General features: G+C 39.7%; 1 protein-coding gene across 1 annotated transcript in view; it reads right to left on the minus strand.

Annotated features, from left to right (window-relative positions):
• Nucleotides 1-6,405: 6,405 nt before the first annotated feature.
• Nucleotides 6,406-23,774, minus strand: part of LOC126210028 (zinc finger protein ZFP2-like) — a 78,698-nt gene continuing 61,329 nt past the window's right edge. The window contains exon 6 of the mRNA XM_049939131.1: nt 6,406-7,192. Within this exon, the coding sequence (XP_049795088.1) occupies nt 6,406-7,192 (787 nt within the window). The remainder of the gene's footprint in view (nt 7,193-23,774) is intronic.

Raw genomic sequence — 23,774 nt, forward strand, 5'->3', positions numbered from 1 at the left:
CAACTGCACTAATTTCAAATAACTGCTTTTGGGTGATAAAAATGCTTGCATTTGAAATTTGGAGTTCTTTTGCTGCAACGATAATCGTCAGTTAAAATTTCTTCCCAATACATGGATAAGCCAAAAAACTACTTCATATTGTTTCTTCTATGATGATAATAACAATATAGTAAAATAATTTCATCACAGATATTGTAGTGTAACATGGCATTTCATTAGGAAATACCATGGTACATTCTCAGCTCTTCGAGAAATGGGAGATATTCATGTGAACAGAGAGCGAAAAACTGTCGTTTTAACTGAGCTAGAGTGGAGCAAAACAGGGTCGCTAAGCTTCTGTTTATGCAGAGCCAAGAATCTATGCAGCAGTTGCGCCTCCCTTGGGCAAGAGAGGTGAATGGACGTCATCACTTACTGTGGTGGACGTGTTATTCCATGCAGCCTCTGATGTAAGGTGTTACAGTGGCCTGCCAAGAAATAACCAGAGAGCCTGTGTTACCAATGAACTTTGTGTAAAGTATTGAACTAACTCTCTCATATACGGATCTGAGAAGAGCAGCAGCCTGGTGCTCATGGTAAAGTAGATTGTATTAATGGTTAATTTGACAATATATGGTTGAAATGATGGTACTCTGGTTACGAATGCTTTGCACCGAGGGGAAAAATAAGTTCGTTTTCAGCTAATTCACAAAATCTTTGGGGTAGAGGACCTGAGCACGGTGAAGAACATAATCAGTTGGGACTGAAAAGCAAGACCTGCTGTACACGATAAATTTATAAGCGACTGTAGTATCCAGAACATATTAGCAAACAAGTTGAATCTACAAAACACTCTTGCTATTGCGGTAGGACGTTTGTAACTGGCCAGTTTGACACCTCCCTACGAGCAATAGGCACATGACCATATCAGCACTCTAAACTTTGTCCACAGTTGTTACACAGCAATTATGATATGCCATGAACACTGCTGCATTCAGCAATTCGGGTATCTATACGTGATCAAGTTTGCGAGCTCCCTAAAGCAGGATCACACACATCACCACATTTATGCTGCAATCTGTGCACTGCAAGCCACAAATGCACCTCTAAGGGCCTCCTAAGATTACGTGGCACCAATAAGTTTCTTTGAATTCAGAATAAAAGTGACAACATGTCTACCAGAGGACCACTTGCGTGTCGTCGTCATCAACTGATGCCCACATCCTGCGATCCAGCTCCTATTTATCATATATGCTATCTAAGCCATACTTTTTTCTGGTTTTAGGGATAAAAAAAAAACACCTGCAGCTTAGAATCAAGTGCAAAGTAAACAGACGTTCTGAGAAATGGCGTTAGGAGCTGCCACAGCTAACTTTTGTCGCCTAATATAAGCAGTGCTACACAGGCACGTTTTGCACGTGCAAAAGTAAGTACTGGTGTCAAAACTTCTGCAGTAGCATAAAAAAAGGGGGAGGTGGGAGCGGTAGAAGATGAGCCCACTTTTTTAAAGTTTAGATCACTAAATGCATCATCCAACAAAGGAAACAAAAATTCAGTACTGCTCATCTTTGAATGTAACAGCCTTTCAAATATTCGTAGCAAAAAATAAATAAATAAATTTTCTATATATAAATACCCACAAGGCATAAAGCTTTAGGATTCTTGAACGAGTTGGTAAGCTGCAGCTTATTCAGATTCGATATATTGCTTCACTGAATTTTGTGAAGTGCAGGTGTTAGTGAACCACAATGAAGTGCTTTCATTATATTGCCAAATTCAAGAAAGAAGTTATGTCTCTCACGGGAAAAAGTTCTATTAGTGCTGCATGTCTGCGATACGGGATTGACGAGAGCAACAACAGACGATGGTGATCGCAAAGAGGGAAATTATTTGACTGTTTCAGTAGCAGGAAAGCTTTTAGTGGGCCAAAATGTGGCCAATACCATGCTCTTGAAGTAATTTTAAATGAGTTTGTTAAGGAGCAGCTGAAATTCTAAAAATTAAGGCACATGAAATTTCTCGGGTGCAAAAAAGTCAGAACTTTTGAGACTAACTGCAACTAGTTTAGTCTTTTTTATGAAGACCTGGGGTTTAAGGACAAGCTTAAATGCATGTATATGGACTGGCTTTCAAACAATGACAGACAACTGACACCAGCAGGATGTGTAAAACATAAAAGTTTGTGGCAAGTGTGCCAATGGAAACAGATGATGCACAGAAGTCTGTTCCAAATCAGATTGTGCAACAGGCACAAAAAAAAATGTTTGATAATGAACTAGATGGTGCTGAGGATGGTATGCAGAACTGAGCAACAAGGAATCAAGTGATTGTGGTTCATAATTATCTAATTGATATTTTAAACATTTCATACAATTTGTATCAAAAGCTAATAGTTTTTTTTATATTCTTGCTTTTAATTTTCTAAGTTATTTTCATTCCTATTTTGTTAGTCACACATTTGAAGTTTGCACTAAAAGTCTACTACCAAAAGCTGACTGGCAAGCCTTTGTTTACCATTTATGTCAATATGGCTGACTATACATCTTGGATGTTTTCCCACATGAACTGTGAATCATGCACTGTCTTCACCTTAAGAATAATACAAATGTAGACATTACACCATGTTATTTTTCCATGTTAACTGATACCTCATTCCAATCCTGACTGCCTAACAAACTCTAGTGAGACAACAGCAACTGCAAAACAATATACATATCGTGTAATTTTTATATTTGTATTATTCTTATGCTGAACAGTGATACAGTCAGAAAGTAAGCACAGCAACTGACTTCTAGTATTGATTATTAAATCTTCTGCGAGTGCAGACAAGTTACATCGTTTTAAATATTTGACAGAGTAACTTGATCTACAAAACAATCTTGCTTAAGCTTGACTGCTAAGCTTATGATGCGAATCCAACTACTGTAGCTGTATCATCAGCCATTAAACCTAATTCATATCTCAAGTCAGAGTGAACCAACTTTGTTTCGATTTTGAAGTTTGAAGTGCGGCCTACACCTTTTCCCCCTTGAAATGAGTCTCATTTTCCATGTGCGGCTTACATTCATTACCTCCTCCCCATCAACCCTCTAATTCTGAGTGTCACTGTTTTGAGTGCACCTCAGATTTGGGTAAATATGGTATATGATGGCATTGCAACAGACTTTGCGAGGTTTACTGTACCATCCAAATTTTCACCGAAAGTTCACAGATGACTACAAATGGACTTGGTTTTGAGTACTGTACTTGTTTTCCATGCAGTGTAGTGTAGTATAATGAACTGAGCTTAATACATGAGCCATGCACCACAACTCTACGGACTCATGTGGTATACTTCAAGAAGACAAAGAGTGTAAAAGTTCACAAGTCACAGCTGATAAATACTTTTGTAAAGAGTAATTAATACAGAACCAAATTACTGGAGATACTTGCATGCAAAGCCTAAACTTAGCTTAAACTGCTGGAGCACCAGGTTGTTTCACCCTTCCAATGACTCAGTATCCACAGATGTGACAGTTATCCAAGAGCAATTTTAACCATGAAATGCCTAAAATCTGCTAGTAGAAATACAGTATGTTCCAGACTGGCCACTTTGACAGTAATGCTATATAAACACGAAGCAGATAGATACCGTCACATGCTTTCATTAAGACTGAAGCATACAGTCAGTGAAGCTTCATCTTGAGCATGTGATATTCAAACGAATAACTGTCTCTCCTGGAATGAGATATGCTGCAAATCAATATTCTAATATTATCCCTACAAATAATGGTGTAACCATTATGGCAAACAATTTATAAAGAGCAGCTTTCAGTTTCAGTTACGTCAGCATCAGCGAGTGAAATAAGGCACACACTGTCAGTGGAAGAGTTGAGCCACAGTAGGAGAGCAACCTTCAAGCATAGTTGGCCGTCATCTGCACTGAATCACCTAACTGTATTCAATGTATTTGAGGTATTCGATAAAAAGGAAAGTTACAGTGGAAAACTGTTTCCAAAATTCAGTTTCCATCTTCCAGAAGTTGTGTCACATGTAAACGTAGCAAATGGTAGCTCCAAGTGTAAACCAGATACCTTGAATTATATGGAAGAATCCCAGAATGAGATTTTCACTCTGCAGCAGAGTGTGCACTGATATGAAACTTCCTGGCAGATTAAAATTGTGTGCCGGACCGAGACCCGAATTCGGGACCATTGCCTTTCAGGGGCGAGTGCTCTACCGACTGAGCTACCCAAGCACAACTCACGCCCTGTCCTCACAGCTTTACTTCTGCCAGTACCTCGTCTCCTATCTTCCAAACTTTACAGAAGCTCTCCTCCAAGATCGAGTCTCAGTCTGGAACACAGTTTTAATCTGCCAGGAAGTTTTATATGGAAGAAGTTTAAATATTCTGCAGGAAGGATAATCTACCAGAGTTTCAACGAATGCAGAAAAATATGCATTGCATTCATGTTGGGCTTACACTAAACATGTTGTACCCAGCCATGTCGAGAGGCGAGTGTTCCATAAACCCTACGTGGCTCATCTCTCTACACAGGTACATTTCCTGCACAAAAATTATGGTCACTTTTTCTGGTTGCCTGATCTTAGCAGAACAAAATTAAATCAGTATGGTTAAAACAAACAAAAGAGAGAGAAACAAAGTAGTGGTCACGACAGGTACGTTACCCTCACTGGTGTTTTGTTACAAGACATTCCCGGACCACCCGTCGAATGCAGTGACCGATGCACTCCTCGTTTCCGCTCCCAGTCCTGACGTCGTTGCTGTCGACACCGCTGCAAAATGCACCAGCGGATGCACTCCCCGCTCCTGCTCCCCGTCCTTACGTCACTGCTGCTGTGAACACTGCTGTCGAATACGGTGACTGATGCACTCCCTACGGCTCCCACTGCCGATACTGCTGGTGCCACTGCTGTCGACACCGCTTGTCCTCGGCAGTTCGGTGGTACGGACAGAATGGAGAATAACTCGTTACTCTTCTTTGTGGAGAAAGCAACCAGAAGCCTGTCCCTGCAGCTGATGCTGCTCGGGGCTACCGCCTCGTGTTCAGCATTTGCTCTACTGTTGCTCGTATTGCCGACTTCTGAGATCACTCGCAGACTGACCTGTCTGGACCAGGTCAGTAACAATTCCCTTTTTTGCTATTACGAATGCAGCTGCAGTATTAAAAACACTCCATTAGCTGCCAAGTCAGGTATGTCGCCTTCCCAATGTACCTCAACATTTAACATAATCACATATGTTTGCCACTGAGAGCATAGTGAACTTCTCATTACTCCATTTATGAGTAATATGTCTCCTAAGTTGCTGACACCATGCACGTGATCATTTTAAGCATCTATAAAACACAAACGCTACTGTCTCAGTCTCACTGGGCTGTGATGACAGTGGAACTTTCATCTCTGACCACCCTTTCTTTTCAATAGAAGTGACTGATAATGTCTCCCTTTTGCTGGAAGCAAAATATTTATTGCCACAAATTTATGCAATACACTAAAGCCCTTCAAGTACACTGTGCAAGAAAAATGATCACTGGTTCAGATAATGCACTGCTTTCTCTTGTGTTTCCTCTATGGCACAGCCACAGTCTAGTTTCCATTGCATATTGCTCTGCCTTACAAAACTGTCCGACACTGTATCTCAAAAACGGCAGGTCGCATCTGTATTTAGTCACTGCCAGACCGCTGTCATCCGAACACTGAACGTGGCGGCACAGAGGTGTAAGATGCTGCACTCACTTTGAGGAGGACAGCAGTTCAAGTCCCCGTGTCCCATCCACATTTAGTTTTCTTGTAATTTTCCTAAACCACTCAAAGTAAAGAGTGAGCTAGTTCCTTTGAAAAGGACACAGCCAATTCCTTTACCATTCTTCTCTAGCGCGAGATTGCTGGTGAGAGGGTATTAAACCCGAATCTTTCTGCTTTCCAAACCCGTGATTTATTTTCTTCATTCCAGCCTCTCCAACTGTGTATCTATAAGCTGATGCCATATAACGCTAGTGGTCTAGTTGAGGTGAACCGACATTTGAGAGAAAGGTATCCATTCTGAATTTCTGCTGGCAGTAGACACATGCCCTTTGTAAAAGCAAATGCACTGGCGATTGCTTAATCAAAGGACACTGCACTAATTTCGATTGTCATCACATATATATCCTCACTAATGACTTTGTCGGTGACAGAACATTAAATCCGGACCTTCTTTCCTTACCGAGCCATCTCTTAGCATATTCAGCTCAGCATCTCCAAATGTCTGTGTGTGTATATATAAGCTGGTGCTGATGATATACTGGTGGTCTGGTGGAGATGCCCTTGAGTTTGAGAAAAACCTATCCTTTCTCAAAACTGCTGGCAGCACAAATAAGCCTTTTGCAAAAGCAATTGCATAATTAGAGGATACTACATTAACACAAATGATTATTCTAAATCTCAAGTACAGTCACCATTGCGTTCGTGCATGAGGCGGTGCTTCCTGAAGTTACTGGCAGCAGCGAAGGTCTTCGAGCAGATTCCACAGACGAGTGGGCGGTCCCCAGTGTGGGAGCGCCGGTGCTCCGCCAAGCTGCCAGCCTGCTTGTACGCATTACCGCAGTCCGGGCACACGAACGGCCTCGCCCCCGAGTGGACGCGCTCGTGTTGGCGGAGTCCCCCGGACGTGGCGAAGGCGGCACCGCACGAGGAGCACGAGTAAGGCCGCTCTCCGGTGTGCGAGCGCTGGTGGGCGCGCAGGTAGCTGGCGGAGGAGTACGACGCGGGACAGCGGTCGCAGGCGTAGGGCCGCAGGTGCTCGTGCACGGCGCGGGTGTGGGAGCGCAGATTGCTTATCTGGGAAAACCGGCGGCCGCAGCCGGGCTGCGGACAAGCGTGGGGCCGCTCGCCGGCGTGCACGGCACGCGTGTGCGACAGCAGGTTGTGCGCCGTGTTGAAGGCCCGCCCGCAGCCCGGGTGCGTGCAGGCGTGCGGTCGCTCGCCCGTGTGCGTACGCCGGTGCACCGTCAGGTTGCTGGCAGTGGTGAAGGCGGCCGGGCATTCGCTGCACGCGTACGGCCGATCGCCCGTATGCTGCCGCCGGTGGATGGCCAGTGTACCCACAGTTCCGAACGCCGCTCCGCACTCCTCACAGGCGAACGGCCGCTCTCCCGTGTGCGTACGCAGGTGTGCTCTCAGATGTGCCGACTGCCGGAACAGCTTCTCACACAGGCCGCACACGTATGGCCTGCAATGTGCCTGCACTTTAGTTTCTGCACTTAGCATTATGAACTGCATTAACTGGTCTTACCAGAGAAGCCAGAAATTTAATATTTTTACTGAAATGACTGATCATTATTTTCACTCAGTTAATTGGTTTTTATTTTTTTTCTCATTTCTAATCCATTGCTGTATAATTTTAATCATTGTTATATTCATTTTTAGGTTTTGCTTCTTTTTATTCGTTTTTCATTGAAAATCTTCTCGCATATGATTAAATCATTTTTATTTATACACTAAAATATTTACAAGTTTGAAAAAAATCTATTGCTCAAAACACAAATGACTTAATAATCTACTTATGAGGGTGGTTTGATAAGTCTGGTTAATTTCCATGAAAAAAAGGAACATTACTGTTGCACCTTCATGACTGCTAAGCTTGATTATTCCAAGGATCACAAAGAATTTCAACAATGTACAGTCTACAGTTCATTGTTGACAGTCAACTGAATTGGTTAGTGTGTCGACTGTGACTGAAAATGGAGAAAACCAAATTTTGTGCTGTTATTAACCATTTTCATTTGAAGGGTTGGACTGCCACACAAATCAAAACAGAATTGTATGAAGCTCATGCAGACTTTGCACCATCACTGAAGACCACATACTTTTAGAATAATGCATTTGAACATGATCAGACAAGCACCGAAGATTCAAAATGACTGGTAATGTTCAATAACAATCTGCAAGACTTTGTGACTCGAGGAAATCTGGATCCATTATTACACATCACATTCAAAGTGGCAGTAAAATCAATGGAAAAAGGCTGAAGAAAGTGCACCAAAGTAGGCGAAGATTTTTTTTTTTTTTGGGGGGGGGGGGGGGATTCCCATGAAATAATCCACATAGATTACTTGGAGAAAGGCAGAGACATAAACTGGATCCTATTATGCTTCAAGGTCGGATCATCTGAAACCTGTGTTGGCTGAAAAAAAGAACAAGAATGGCATACAAAAAGTGTTCTTTCACCAGGATAATGCTCCTCCATGCATAAATAACAACAATAACGAAAGTGCACAAATTTGGCTTTGGACTGGTTCCTCATCCACCCTATTAACCAGACTTAGCCCCAAGTGACATCTTCCTGGTCTCTAACTTGTTGGAAAGAAATTTTCATCAAATGAGGACTGATAGTTACAATCAACGAGTATTTTGCGCAGTTTGACAGAACCTATTTTTCCGACAGCATGAAAAACTTGGAGGATCACTGGGCAAACTGTGCATCACTCAAAGTTGTTGTTGTTGTGGTCTTCAGTCCTGAGACTGGTTTGATGCAGCTCTCCATGCTACTCTATCCTGTGCAAACTGCTTCATTTCCCAGTACCTACTGCAACCTACATCCTTCTGAATCTGCTTAGTGTATTCATTTCTTGGTCTCCCTCTACGATTTTTACCCTCCACGCTGCCCTCCAATACTAAACTGGTGATCCCTTGATGCCTCAGAACATGTCCTACCAACCGATCCCTTCTTCTAGTCAAGTTGTGCCACAAACTTCTCTTCTCCCCAATCATATCCAATACTTCCTCATTAGTTATGTGATCTACCCATCTAATCTTCAGCATTCTTCTGTAGCACCACATTTCGAAAGCTTCTATTCTCTTCTTGTCCAAACTATTTATCGTCCATGTTTCACTTCCATACATGGCTACACTCCATACAAATACTTTCAGAAACGACTTCCTGACACTTAAACCTATACTTGATGTTAACAAATTTCTCTTCTTCAGAAACACTTTCCTTGCCATTGCCAGTCTACATTTTATATTCTCTCTACTTTGACCATCATCAGTTATTTTGCTCCCTAAATAGCAAAACTCCTTTACTACTTTAAGTGTCTCATTTCCTAATCTAATTCCCTCAGCATCACCAGACTTAATTCGACTACATTCCATTATCCTTGTTTTGCTTTTGTTGATGTTCATCTTATATCCTCCTTTCAAGACACTATCCATTCCGTTCAACTGCTCTTCCAAGTCCTTTGGTGTCTCTGACAGAATTACAATGTCATTGGCGAGCTTCAAAGTTTTTATTTCTTCTCCCTGGATTTTAATACCTACTCCAAATTTTTCTTTTGCTTCCTTTACTGCTTGCTCAATATGCAGATTGAACAACATCGGGGAGAGGTTACAACCCTGTCTCACTCCCTTCCCAACCACTGCTTCCCTTTGATGTCCCTCAACTCTTATAACTGCCATCTGGTTTCTGTACAAATTGCAAATAGCTTTTCGCTCCCTGTATTTTACCCCTGCCACCTTCAGAATTTGAAAGAGAGTACTCCAGTCAACATTGTCAAAAGCTTCCTCTAAGTCTACAAATGTTAGGAATGTAGGTTTGCCTTTCCTTAATCTAGCTTCTAAGATAAGTCGTAGGGTCAGTATTGCCTCACGTGTTTCAATATTTCTACGGAATCCAAACTGATCTTCCCCGAGGTTGGCTTCTACTAGTTTTTCCATTCGTCTGTAAAGAATTCGTGTTAGTATTTTGCAGCTGTGACTTATTAAACTGATAGTTCGGTAATTTTCACATCTGTCAACAACTGCTTTCTTTGGGATTGGAATTATTATATTCCTATTGAAGTCTGAGGGTATTTCGCCTGTCTCATACATCTTGCTCACCAGATGGTAGAGTTTTGTCATGACTGGCTCTCCCAAGGCCGTCAGTAGTTCTAATGGAATGTTGTCTACTCCCGGGGCCTTTTTTCGACTCAGGTCTTTCAGTGCTCCGTCAAACTCTTCACGCAGTAACACATCTCCCATTTCATCTTCATCTACATCCTCTTCCATTTCCATAATATTGTCCTCAAGAACATTGCCCTTGTATAGACCCTCTATATACTCCTTCCACCTTTCTGCTTTCCCTTCTTTGCTTAGAACTGGGTTGCCATCTGAGCTCTTGATATTCATACAAGTTGTTCTCTTATCTCCAAAGGTCTCTTTAATTTTCCTGTAGCCAGTATCTATATTACCCCTAGTGAGATAAGCCTCTACATCCTTGTATTTGTCCTCTAGCCATCCCTGCTTAGCCATTTTGCACTTCCTGTCAATCTCATTTTTTAGACGTTTGTATTCCTTTTTGCCTGGTTCATTTATTGCATTTTTTTATTTTTTCCTCTCATCAATTAAATTCAATATTTCTTCTGTTACCCAAGGATTTCTACTAGCCCTTGTCTTTTTACCTACTTGCTCCTCTGCTGCCTTCACCACTTCATCCGTCAAAGCTACCCATTCTTCTTCTACTGTATTTCTTTCCCCCATTCTTGTCAATTGCTCCCTTATGCTCTCCCTGAAACTCTGTACAGCCTCTGGTTTAGTCAGTTTATCCAGGTCCCATCTCCTTAAATTCCCACCTTTTTCCAGTTTCTTCAGTTTTAATCCACAGTTCATAACCAATAGATTGTGGTCAGAGTCCACATCTGCCCCTGGAAATGTCTTACAATTTAAAACCTGGTTCCTAAATCTCTGTCTTACCATTATATAATCTATCTGAAACCTTTTAGTATCTCCAGGGTTCTTCCATGTGTACAACCTTCTTTCATGATTCTTGAACCAAGTGTTAGCTATGATTAAGTTATGCTCTGTGCAAAATTCTACCAGGCGGCTTCCTCTTTCATTTCTTACCCCCAATCCATATTCACCTACTACGTTTCCTTCTCTCCCTTTTCCTACTGACGAATTCCAGTCACCCATGACTATTAAATTTTCATCTCCCTTCACTATCTGAATAATTTCTTTTATTTCATCATACATTTCTTCAATTTCTTCATCATCTGCAGAGCTAGCTGGCATATAAACTTGTACTACTGTGGTAGGCGTGGGCTTCATATCTATCTTGGCCACAATAATGCATTCACTATGCTGTTTGTAGTAGCTTACCCGCATTCCTAATTTGCTATTCATTATTAAATCTACTCCTGCATTACCCCTATTTGATTTTGTGTTTATAACCCTGTAGTCACCTGACCAGAAGTCTTGTTCCTCCTGCCACCGAACTTCACTAATTCCCACTATATCTAATTTTAACCTATCCATTTCCCTTTTTAAATTTTCTAACCTACCTGCCCGATTAAGGGATCTGACATTCCACGCTCCGATCCGTAGAACACCAGTTTTCTTTCTCCTGATAACGACATCCTCTCAAGTAGTATTTAACCATACAGTAAAGCTGCATGCCCTCAGGAACAATTACGGCCATAGTTTCTCCTTGCTTTCAGCCGTTCGCAGTACCAGCACAGCAAGGCCGTTTTGGTTAGTATTACAAGGCCAGATCAGTCAATGATCCACACTGTTGCCCCTGCAACTACTGGAAAGGCTGCTGCCCGTCTTCAGGAACCACACGTTTGTCTGGCCTCTCAACAGATACCCCTCGGTTGTGGTTGCAGCAGCTACAGTACGGCTATCTGTATCGCTGAGGCATGCAAGCCTCCCCACCAACAGCAAGATCCATGGTTCAAAGGAGACTATTAAATGCGAACATTTTAAGTTAGGCTTTACCATGACCATTATTGACATTAAATGAAACAACAAGTTTACTGTTACCGTTACTGTCTATTTATCTCCATGACGCATTTCAAAGATTTATACTTCCATCATCAGGTGGATTTACATTTGTTAGCATGATGTATGATGTGTGTGTGTGTGTGTGTGTTACAATTTTTGAGGACCTTATGGTGCTGTCTAGTGGAAGAAAACAAACACTATTTCAGAACACAGTTTTGGGTTTCTTTTGACAAAAAACTAAATGTATATCTAGTGGTAAAAATAAAATAAGTAAAATATAGTATCTCCAACGGTCACAGGTTCCTTTCACTGCCGTAACACATCACATGTATACTGTCATATTTTGTAAACAAATATGATGTTGGGAAACTATTAGGTGCAAGAATCATAAGGCAGAAGAGAAACATTATCACAAAGTACACATAATATACACCATAACAACATTATTACAGGATAAATTTAAAGGATTTTGGAGGTTTTTTTATACATGTGTTGGAATAAATATTTTAGGTCGTATATAAATCTGATTTTGTCAAGTTTATATAGCTTAAAGTTCATATTCGTTTATATAATGAGGTGACATGTTGCAACCTTTAAGTACAATAATTATGTTGTTTACAGTATTAACATTGTACACAAATAACAATTTTGGTTGGGGTTCACAGATAGAAATGAAAGGCTGGGTGCAGAGCGAGGGCAAGAGAAAGAGAAAGTGAGAGGGAGAGAGATGGTGTAATGAGTGATTGGAAGGGAGCAAACTTTCCAAAGCAGGGGTTCTTAGGATACATCTGTTACTTGTAAAGTTTGGGGTAATACATTGGTTAATGCTTTAAAATATGCAGATGGATGTACAGTTTGTGCCATTAGTTGATGTACATATAGTTTCAAGCTGACAGGGGGGACAAGCTGTTGGTGTGATGGTATATTTGTTCATGAGATCTATCCCCTGTACATTTGGGGAATGTCATTGTAACATAATTAAATACTTATGGAAAATACTAAGGCGCACGTGTGTGCCGTGTGTGTGTAGTGTGTGTGTGTGTGTGAATTGCAGATTTACTAACGAAGGCAGTTGCTGAAAACAGAGATGATACTATTGTAAATAGTCATTTTTGTTATTTAAGATAATTATCTACACTTTTACCATAACATTTGTTACACTGTGCACACTATCTTCTGTTCTCGCACATGTCATTATTATAATGTAGTGGTAATGCTGTGACAGTTTGATCTTATTTCGGCCATTGTTCTTCCTTCTGCTGCAGATATAGTATGACAGCTCCATTAGAAGTGTGCACCAAAGAGGAAGAACAATGGACAGTGATCCAACTCCTCTGGTCGGAGGGTGTCAAAGGGGGTAGACATTCATCACAGACTATCATTGCAATATGAGAGAAGTGCACTATCACGTAAAGCTGGGCTTTTGTGGATTGAGAAATTTAAAAGTGGTCGAACAAGTGTAACGCATGAAGAGGAAGTGGGATGGTCATCAACCTCCACTACAGATCACAACATTCAGCAAGCTCGAGAGATGGTTCTGGTGAATCACTGTCAATGAGGTAGCATCTGCTTTGAATATCAGCCACGGCTCCGCCCATCACATCATCCTCGACGACCTCAGTTTCCGTAAGATCTGTGCATGGTGGGTACCAAGAAAGCTTACGACAACCATAAGCTCACCCGTGTTAGGGTCTGTCAACACTTGCTCACTTGCTTCAACAACAAAGATGATGCATTTTTGAGCAGAATTGTCACCAGATATGAAACACGGGTGCATCACTACGAGCCCGAGTCAAAACGCCAGAGTATGCAGTGGAAACACCCTGGATCGCTGATGAGGAAAAAATTCAAGATGGGGTCATCTACAGGAAAGGTTATGTTAACCATTTTTTGGGACTCACAGGGGTCCATACTGGCAGAGTTCATGGAAAAGGGGACGACTATCAACAGTGCAGGATATAGTGAACTGCTGGAAAAGAAGTTGAAGCCAGCAATTTGCACCAAATCCCAAGGTTTGCTGTCGAAGAAGGTGGTGGTGTTGCATGACAAAGTACAGTCACACATGCTGCATCACACTATTGAAACCATCAACAAGATGAAATTCAAGGTATTGGAACACCCTCCCTACAGCCCAGACCTTGCTCCAAGTGACTTTCACTTGTTTGGACCAAAGATGGTACGCGTGGTCGCAGATTTGGCTCAGATATGGACAAGCAAAATGTGGTGCCAAATTTGATTCACAGCCAACCAAAAACCTTTTATTTGGAAGGAATACGTAAGCTCATTGACTGTTGCTAGAAGTAAAATGACAGAATAGCAGCCTGACACAAAATTAATGAAATTATTGAGAAGGAAATTGCAAAACCATTCCCGGCATACCAAGAAAGAGAAGAAGCCCTTACACGTACCATTAAGACTAAACTAAATGTGAATAATGCAATAATTGTAAGAGCTGATAAGGGTAATACAACTGTCGTAATTAACAGAGAACCATACATAGAAAAAACTATAGATCTTTTCCAAACCAACAACATAACAGAAATACATAAAGATCCAACAGACATAATACACAAAGAGGTTGAACACATTTCAAACATCATCAGCTTCCTACTCACCATCCAAGAAACAAGAAATATTGTAATAATGAGCCCACAAGCACATTGCCTTAGATCACAACTAAAGACACACAAAAATGGGACCCCCATCAGGCCTATAGTGAACTGTAGGAACAGCCCAACATTCAAACTCAACAAAATGCTCTTCAAAATTCTCGAAGAAGCATACACATTCAATAACGAGAGAACACTTGAAAACACAGCAGAATTTACACATGTCAAAAACATGGAAGTTCCTGATTGAGCCACACTTGCCTCATTTGATATACAAAATCTTTATTCCTCTGAGCCAATAGATCAAACGCTACAGATCATTAATGCCAACCTACAAAAGCACAAAAAAAATCCCTTCAACTCACATTACTAAACTAATGGACCTGCTCAAATTCACACTTTCACACAACTATTTTAAATTTAACAATAAAATCTACAAACAGATGGCTTGGCAATAGGCTCAAAACTTTCCGGTTTGTTAGGTGAAATATTTATAAGTAACTCCAATCAGCACCTCCCCAAAAATATCATCTACTAATACAGATATGTAGATGATATCATTTTAACCAATGGCACAAAAGCTGACATCAATGAGTTGAACCAGTTATTCAATTCTTCAACTTTTGCAGTCCTGCTCCCTCAGTTGAACAGAAACCAAAACACTGCATTAAAACAAGCGTTCAGTTCATAGTGCTGTGGAATGTGGGAAAAAAATTGCAAATTGGCATTCATAAGAAGAAGAACAACACCAAAAATGCAACAGGAGCGTAATATGTAAGAAATTGTCCACACAACCTGCCACTGATGATGCCTTGCAGAAAATAAAGGCGAAACGCGTATGGCACTAAAATTGTGTTTTATTCAGTTGCTGTCAGACGGTCCATAAGTAAAAATTACCAATATACAGTTATTCAATCATTAGAATAAAGAATAACAGACATCTGTTTGAAATCTATTGGAAGCCCACCACAACACACTACAATCCACAGCTCCTCTTGTCACCCTATATCCCCAAAAAATAGTAGCATTCCAGTACATGATCAATAGAGCAATCCAAAACACCACTCTCTGAAGACAAATATGAACAAGAAATTGAAATAACAAAACAGACAGCTATTTGCAAATTGTTACAACAGCTCCATAGTTGACACTGTGAAACACTCAATAGCGGCAAAGCAATCATCTCACAAAAAAAGAAAAAGAAAACAATATCTTCCACACAGTCCCCTTTCTAGGTAACATTTCATATCAGATTGCAAGTGTCTTGAAACAAAAAGACGTAAACATATCCTTTAGCACAGAAAACAAGATTAGACAGAAGTTACCCCACAATATCAGCACGTGAAACCCACTTCATCACACATGTGTGTACAAAATTGAACATAGACCATATAGGCAGATCGTTTGAGATCACATTCAAAGAAGACGTGGCAGCATTAAAAAACAAAAGATACCATATATCATCAGCAGTGGCCACCCACCTGCATGACAATTTGGTAATGGGGAGGAGTATGTGTGTTTGTGTGTGGGTGGCGGGGAGGTTAAGAATGGAGGAGACGCCAAGACTCAAATACAGTAAACACATTCCAAGGGATGCAGGTTGCAAATATGATCAGGTCCAGGACACCAGGACAGACTAGAATGGAGAGTTGCAACAAACCAGTCTTTGGACAGATGACCACAGCCAGCAACCATACAAACATTTCAAACAAATTGTTCTCACACAACGACAAAAAAGCATAAATGGTGATCTCAACAAAGGAAGCTGTCATAAACAAATGGAAATTGAAGCAAAAAGGACAAAAATATACAGCGATGAAAAGGAAGAAATTAAACTGAAGTAAATATATAAAAATAATTAAACAATGAAAACTGCAGGATGGAATATTAACAATATTACAAAAAGGATAGGTTGTTACTCACTGTAAAGACACACACAGTTGCACAGGTAGGCACAATGAATAGACTGTTATGCATTCAGCATTTCACCAAAGCCTTCTTCAGAAAAGAAAACACACACACACAAAAGCAAGCACACCTCGCGCACACGACCGCCAATTTGTGCAAAGATTTCAAATGAACAAAATGACAGCATATAAAAAACCTGATGTGATGATTAAAATGATGCAGCAAATGATCACATATTTTTAAAAAATGTTTTTAAACCAATTAATTTAATAAAAATAATTATTTCAGCTGTAAAAACAAATCTATATTATACCCAGTGGTATTCAAATCCACAACCTTCAACATACGAGCCAGTTAACCACAAGGTTATGGTCTCTTTTTGTTACCAAAGCTATTTTCAAGGTTCTAATGCGTTATTAAAAATTCTGAAATTTTTTTATGTCCAATATACACAAGTAAGGGACCGCCAGTGTGAATTGCTGCAGCATGTGAAACCACTAATCCTAACCTACACCACTGTATGCTTGGGTTCAAACAGCCAATCACACCCCTGGGGACCTCTGCTTGTAAATACAGCATCTTACAAACAACTGGTCCTTTTTGATTTCTTTTCCTTCTTATAGGATTTGGAAATCAGTGCCTTGACATCAATTTCACTAAAGCAATATACAAAATTATCAAAGACTCTTACAGAAATCTTTGCTTGTTTCCAAGCACTGTTTAGTACACAAAATTGTAAACTGTTAACACAGCTGCCAGTAGGCAAGTCCTCAGCAATTTTAATATAAATTCCACATTTACTAACAAATGGAAATTTTAACAAAGAAATATTGAATCATGTTTGCAGTAAAGGTAATATTCTTCCTTATTTTTAATTAGTAATTGCATGGAAATCTAAGTATTCACAATAATTATATATTTCAGAAATTTGGTACAAAAATGCAAAAGTCAAATAGAAAATAGAATACTTAGTTCTAGAGATTGAACACTATTATTGACGTATTTAACTTTTTTCCTTTAACAATAAGTTAAAAAATAGAAAGACGGCCCCTCTGATAACCTTTGCTGTTGAGCACACATAAACTCCAAAAACACACATAGAAAGACAGTATTTATATAAAAAAAAATATCATTCAATATTTGTTAATTAATATTCCTGTTAGACAACAAATACAAAAATTAAATAAAAGTAAACAAAAAGTTGCTACTGACAAGAAGTGAACCAGTGACTTCACAAACACAAGACTCTTACATTACGCACTCAGCTACTGGTGTATATGTTAACATAACAGAAATATTTTGTAGTTAACAGCACTTTTTTGGGCTTGAGAATTGCTTGATACTGCTCTAGAAAACTGATGTCTGGCCACTGGTGTTTAAAGAATGAAGAAAATCGCAAATGGCCTGCCCATAAGGCCCTTGTGAGTTTTTTGTTTACAGGTGGCTCATCTTTACTCACTGAAAGTGAAACCCCGTAAAAAATTCTCCAATGAGTCATTAAGACCCTCAACAGTTTACAATATTGCTTTTCTCCTTTGGATAGGTACCACACACTTACAAAATTTCTGAAATGGCAATATTTCTGCTATTGTGATATTGGAATTGTTTGTTATTCACTACTCATAAATACTGGCCATCATGACATTTAGAAGTGGTATCTGACATGCACAAGGATAGGCCTCCAAGCTGTCCAGTCACCAAAATATGACATGCAAACAAGACTTGTGACACGTAGTCACAAGTACAATTGGTATAAAAACAGTTTAAAAGCAGTAGTTTAGAACACTGCCCAGTGAGAATCAACTGTAATGAAATGATCTGTCATAACACTGGCACTTGTTTAACAGATAATAAAATAAGCTACAGCATGCACACTGAGGTGTTACTCTTGCTCTTTGTGTTAACAAAACAGATAAGAATATTTCTTCAATGTGCACTTAATTACCAATTTTATTAGGTGCTACGGCAGCTTTTTTTATTACAGCTGTCTAGCACTGGGCAGGGTTCTTATTTCTGCTATTACTTTTTAAACTGCATACACCAATTGTACAGTTTATCAGTATTTATGAAGGGAGTTAAATGTACTGCAATGAACTTCTCATTAAAGTCTGATCTCATCTGCCCCAGTTTTATCAATACAGCTCACATATTTTCATGCTACATCAAAAATTCACTAGCAGCATAACAATGAAAAAATTACAGAGCAATGTACATTATTCAAAGCCACACAAGGACTTAGGCAACTGAATTGAACTACAGCTATTTTTTTTAATACTGTTGTTCATACTATACACATGCTCGAATGATTGTTTTTAGTACATCAGGAGAATGGGGAAAAGAAAGGTGAGCCTAAAGAAAGTGAACAGATGAAATACGAACATATCCTCAAAATCTGCCGAGTAACAAGGTGATATTTTCACAGAAATATGAACATGAAATTTTTATTTCAATCATGAAAATTCTTTGTTTGTATAGAAAAAGGAAGGAGGACCAGAGTTCAATGACCTGTAATGAAGAATTCAACAGAAACACAAGACAAGTTGCACATACTGGAAAAGGAAAACAGACTTGTTCTTTAAAAAAAAAAAAAAAAAAAAAATCGCACCGGCATTTGCCCAAAGCTATTTAAAGAAACCATGGAAAATCTAAATCTGGATGTATCTGAAATGACGTGCTAAAGAATGTGAGTCTAGCGTCCTAGGTCTATGACACCGAGCTATCTATGTCAGAATGGTTAGTTGACAGTTCCTCATAGACAGGAACTTAAAAACTTACAGCTAGAATACTGTTTAAGTATCAAGAGGCAGCAGTTTGGGACACTTACAGCACCAACAGTCAGTTAAAACTGAGTTATACTAACCTTTTTTTCCCTCTATATATGAAAGGCTTTATGGAGAGAGTGTTGGTCTTACACTGTAGGCATCATTTAAGAAGGGTTTCTTTTCTTTAATTCCACCCCTACAGGATGAGACTGTTTTGAATATATGTCACTATTAAGCCAATACTAAAGCCAGACCTACAAAAATTGGTATTTGATTTCTCAGTCAGAAATAAAGAAATTCCTGAATGAGATTTTCACTCTGCAGCAGAGTGCGTGCTGATATGAAACTTCTTGGCAGATTAAAACTGTGTGGCAGACTGAGACTCAAACTCGGGACCTTTGCCTTTCGTAGGCAAGTGCTCTACCATCTGAGCTACCCAAGCACGACTCACGCCCCGTCCTCACAGCTTTACTTCTGCCAGTATCTCGTCTCCTACCTTCCAAACTTTACAGAAGCTCACAGGAGAGCTTCTGTAAAGTTTGAAAGGTAGGAGACGAGGTACTGGCAGAAGTAAAGCTGTGAGGACGGGGCGTGAGTCGTGCTTGGGTAGCTCAGATGGTAGAGCACTTCCCCGCGAAAGGCAAAGGTCCCGAGTTCGAGTCTCGATCCACAACACAGTTGTAATCTGCTAGAAAGTTTCAAAGAAATTCCTGTTTCAGCATTTTTAGAAGCCTAACCCTATGGGAGTGAAATAGTGGACGAAAGCTTTTCTGAAAATAAATCATTATTAAAGAACTACTAAAGTACTACTAAAGCTACATCTATGAAATTTTGTATTTGATGTCTCGGTTACCAATAAAAAAAAAGTATGTTTCAGTGTTTTTGAAAATTCAGCTGCCTAATGAAATGAAATAGGGGATGAAAAATTGTATGAAATTATTTCATTACAAAAATATTTTCAAAGCTAAACCTAAGAAAACTAAACCTAAGAAAATGTGCATTTTGGCTTTTCTGTTAGAAATTTTAAAAAAAGTACAAGTTAATTTCTTTTTTTTCCTTCTTTTTTTCCAAATTCATCCTCTTAGAAGGCGCAAACATTTAAGAAAATATTTTGTTATCTTAAAAAAATGTTTAAAGCTAAATGTATGAAAATTGGTATTTCATTTCTCAGTTAGATATAAAGAAAGGTGTTAGGGGATGAAATATTTTCACAAGTCTACAAAAGGCATAATTATCAAAAACCTTGGAGTCCAGCTACCAGAACTGGTTTACGGTCAGAAGTCCATCCAGAGAAGACCCTGCTTCTATAGCCTCAATAAGCATGACAAGTGTAGAATGTGTTACAATTTGTGAACAACATAAAAATTTAATTCAAGAAAAAACAAACAAATCTGTGTAGACCACACGGGCTACACAAGAGAAGCAGCAGGTGCTATGCTAGTTATCAATAAATACATAATATTTTTGTTACATTTCTTCATAATGTATTATACTGCATTAAAAATTACTTTGTGACTCACAGTCTGCAATGGAGGAAGGAGTGCTGCCAGTGCGCAGTCAGCCACACTTCACAAAGTGCTGTACACGCCTACAAAACAGGCAATCCAGCCAGCACATGGCACTCGAGAAAGAATTGCGACTGACTAGTGGCTGGCCTTTATCACTCGAATCGTTGGAACGTCAGTCACAAAGTAATATTAATTGGCGTATAATGATTTATAAAAAAGTGATAATCCAGTTTCTTATGGATAACAAAATATCTCCCCTCACACTGTAACTTCCATTATGAAATGTTTGTATCTCAAAGGAAATAAGTAAATAGGGAATTAAAAAATAAGAAGCCTTCATCTGCCAACTTATTATCACAGTCACAGTTACTAGAAAGAAAATTAGCAATTTTGATATTGTTGTCTGTAATCTGGAATTAAAATTGGAGCATCTGAACAACAACTAAATTTGAAGAAAACAAAAAATTTAAAAGGAATGAAAATAAATGGTGATGGAAAAAACACTGAGGAAATCAGTAAAATACATACTTTAGGATCTGTGACGACAGAAAGCAGTTCCTGCACTGAGGGAATAAGAAGAAGGGTGCAATTTGGAAAATCAGTTACAATTACATTTGGCAAATCACTAAAAGAAAGAAAACACTCTACTAACAAAAATAAAAATGGATGGAACTTTGGTCTTTGCCATACTTTTGTCCAGTTATGAGTGGTGGACAATGAAAACTCTAGATTACAAGAAAACGTATTTTTTGATATGCGGGTTTGAGGGAGGATCCTGAGGAGTTGTTGAACCAAAAGTAACAAATAAAAGTGATCCAAAAAATTAAACAAACTGTCTTTGGACACCAAAATACTGCAGATTAAATTAAGATACTGATTGATTTCATGTACCCGAACATGCTCCAGCAATAGCTTATGCCACAATTACAACACGATAATGGAGGCGTCATTTTGCAACCACACTTTCCCCCAGGTGTGCACAATTACCTCAATGGCCAACTGCCTCAGCATCGGATTGGATGTGCTTCGCGTTGTGACTCTCCTCTTCTTCAGTGGCTCCCACGGTCACCTGACAACTCTGTGTGATTGATTCTTATGGAGTTACATCAAAGATCACACATTCCTGCCTCCAAGGCCAATTAATTTGGAAAAGTTGCAAGACTAATTAACGGGGCTTCAATATCAAGCGTTACATCCGGAGATGTGAATGGAAAGAGTCTAAGTATCATATTAGACTTGGACTATCATATAGACTTGGACAGGATTTGTGATTTGTGTAAAGCATTGCAGAGCGATATCAAGTGGGACAGGCATGTAATGGCAGTTGTGGGGAAGGCGGATAGTCGTCTTCGGTTCATTGGTAGAATTTTGGAAAGATGTAGTTCATCTGTAAAGGAGACCACTTATAAAACACTAATACGACCTATTCTTGAGTACTGCTCGAGCGTTTGGGATCCCTATCAGCTCGGATTGAGGGAGGACATAGAAGCAACTCAGAGGCAGGCTGCTAGATTTGTTACTGGTAGGTTTGATCATCATGCGATTACGGAAATGCTTCAGGAACTCGGGTGGGAGTCTCTGGAGGAAAGGAGACGTTCTTTTCGCGAATCGCTACTGAGGAAATTTAGAGAACCAGCATTTGAGGCTGACTGCAGTACAATTTTACTGCCGCCAACTTATATTTCACGGAAAGACCACAAAGATAAGAGGGATTAGGACTCGTACAGAGGCATATAGGCAGTCATTTTTCCCTCGTACTGTTTGGGAGCGCAACAGGGAGAGAAGATGCTAGTTGTGGTGCGGGGCACCCTCCGCCATGCACCGTATGGTGGATTGCGGAGTACGTATGTAGATGTAGCTGTAGATGTAGTGTTTACTGCTTCATAAATATTAAGCTCCCACAATATCAGTTTAAAACTTGGAGATAACGTGTCTATTTTCTAAATGTCTCATAGTTTTTGCACAGTCATCTCCTGAAACTCGGAGATCCTTATGAACAATCCTATAGATTTAAGCATATGTAATCATATTCAGAGTTGGCACAAGTTTCCCCAAGTGAAATTTGCTGATATTTCCCTGATTTCCAGACAAGTTTTAGCATTTTTCCCTGACAAATTTTGAGATCTCAAGGGTCAGTAAAGATATAAGTTGACAAAAAATGTAAGGACTTCTGTATTTCTCTCGCATGTGAGCAAAAATCTTAACAACTAACATCAACATCTTTTGTAATGAACTGTTTTCCGATGGAGAAAGCAAGCCAAATGGTATGTGTGTTTCATTAAGACCACTGTTATTATTGTACTTCAATAAAACGAAACACATCTGGTCACAAAAATATGCATTTCCTTGGACTCGCAAACCAGATTTAAAACACGTTCTCTGATTTCAGAAATAACCTCAGAAAAAGTAGGCCTCTTGAAACAAGTGTATAAGGCAGGGGAAAGTTGTGTAAACTAAAACTATAAGTGATTGCCAATAAAATGTTGGTTCTACTATGTTCAGTTATTACCCCCTGTGTTATGTCTATTATTTTACAGGTATTGTGTGAATTTTCTTTTGAGAAGTATACGAGTATATAGCATACAAACTGCCAGTGACTGTCACAATTTTCTTCTTTTTATTGTCCATACTTTCTAATATATAAGCTACTCTCAAAGTGACAAAATGTACTACAATAAATAAAAGTCTATAAAATGCCACACTGTACAATGTGGTGAGCCTGCAGGCAGATTGGTGAGACTACATCCGACGAGCATGGCCTGCACGTTAGTGGGAAACGATGAGCTTCAGAATGGCACGTCCGATCCATTAAGAGATACCCGCAGACACGGTCTGCAGTTTTGGCCCGTCGCAGGAATCCACTCGTATGGCCAGCTATTCACGTGTCACAGACAGGATGTTGATCAAGTGAGATTGCCGTGATCAATCCGTGCAACAGATAACTTGTGCAAATACTCTGAGAATCAATACTAAATAGGATGGGTAACAATTCACCGTAAAGATGACCGCTGAGCTGCAGGCAGGCATGTAGAAAAGACAATCACACTCTCACAACTCAATTTTCGGCCACAGCCTTGGCCAGAAAATGAGAGCACACACACATTCGCACACTCACTCAGACACAACTTATGCACTCATGACTGCTATCTCCAGCCGCTGCACCAACAATCTCTGAGAATCAGATCCAAATGAACCACTCCTGAATCAAATTGAAATGAATCACTCCTCATGCCTCTCATCACCAGCTACTAGGCTAGCAGCAAGAAGCG

The sequence above is a fragment of the Schistocerca nitens genome, chromosome 10 (genome assembly GCF_023898315.1).
Source record: "Schistocerca nitens isolate TAMUIC-IGC-003100 chromosome 10, iqSchNite1.1, whole genome shotgun sequence".
Taxonomy (NCBI): domain Eukaryota; kingdom Metazoa; phylum Arthropoda; class Insecta; order Orthoptera; family Acrididae; genus Schistocerca; species Schistocerca nitens.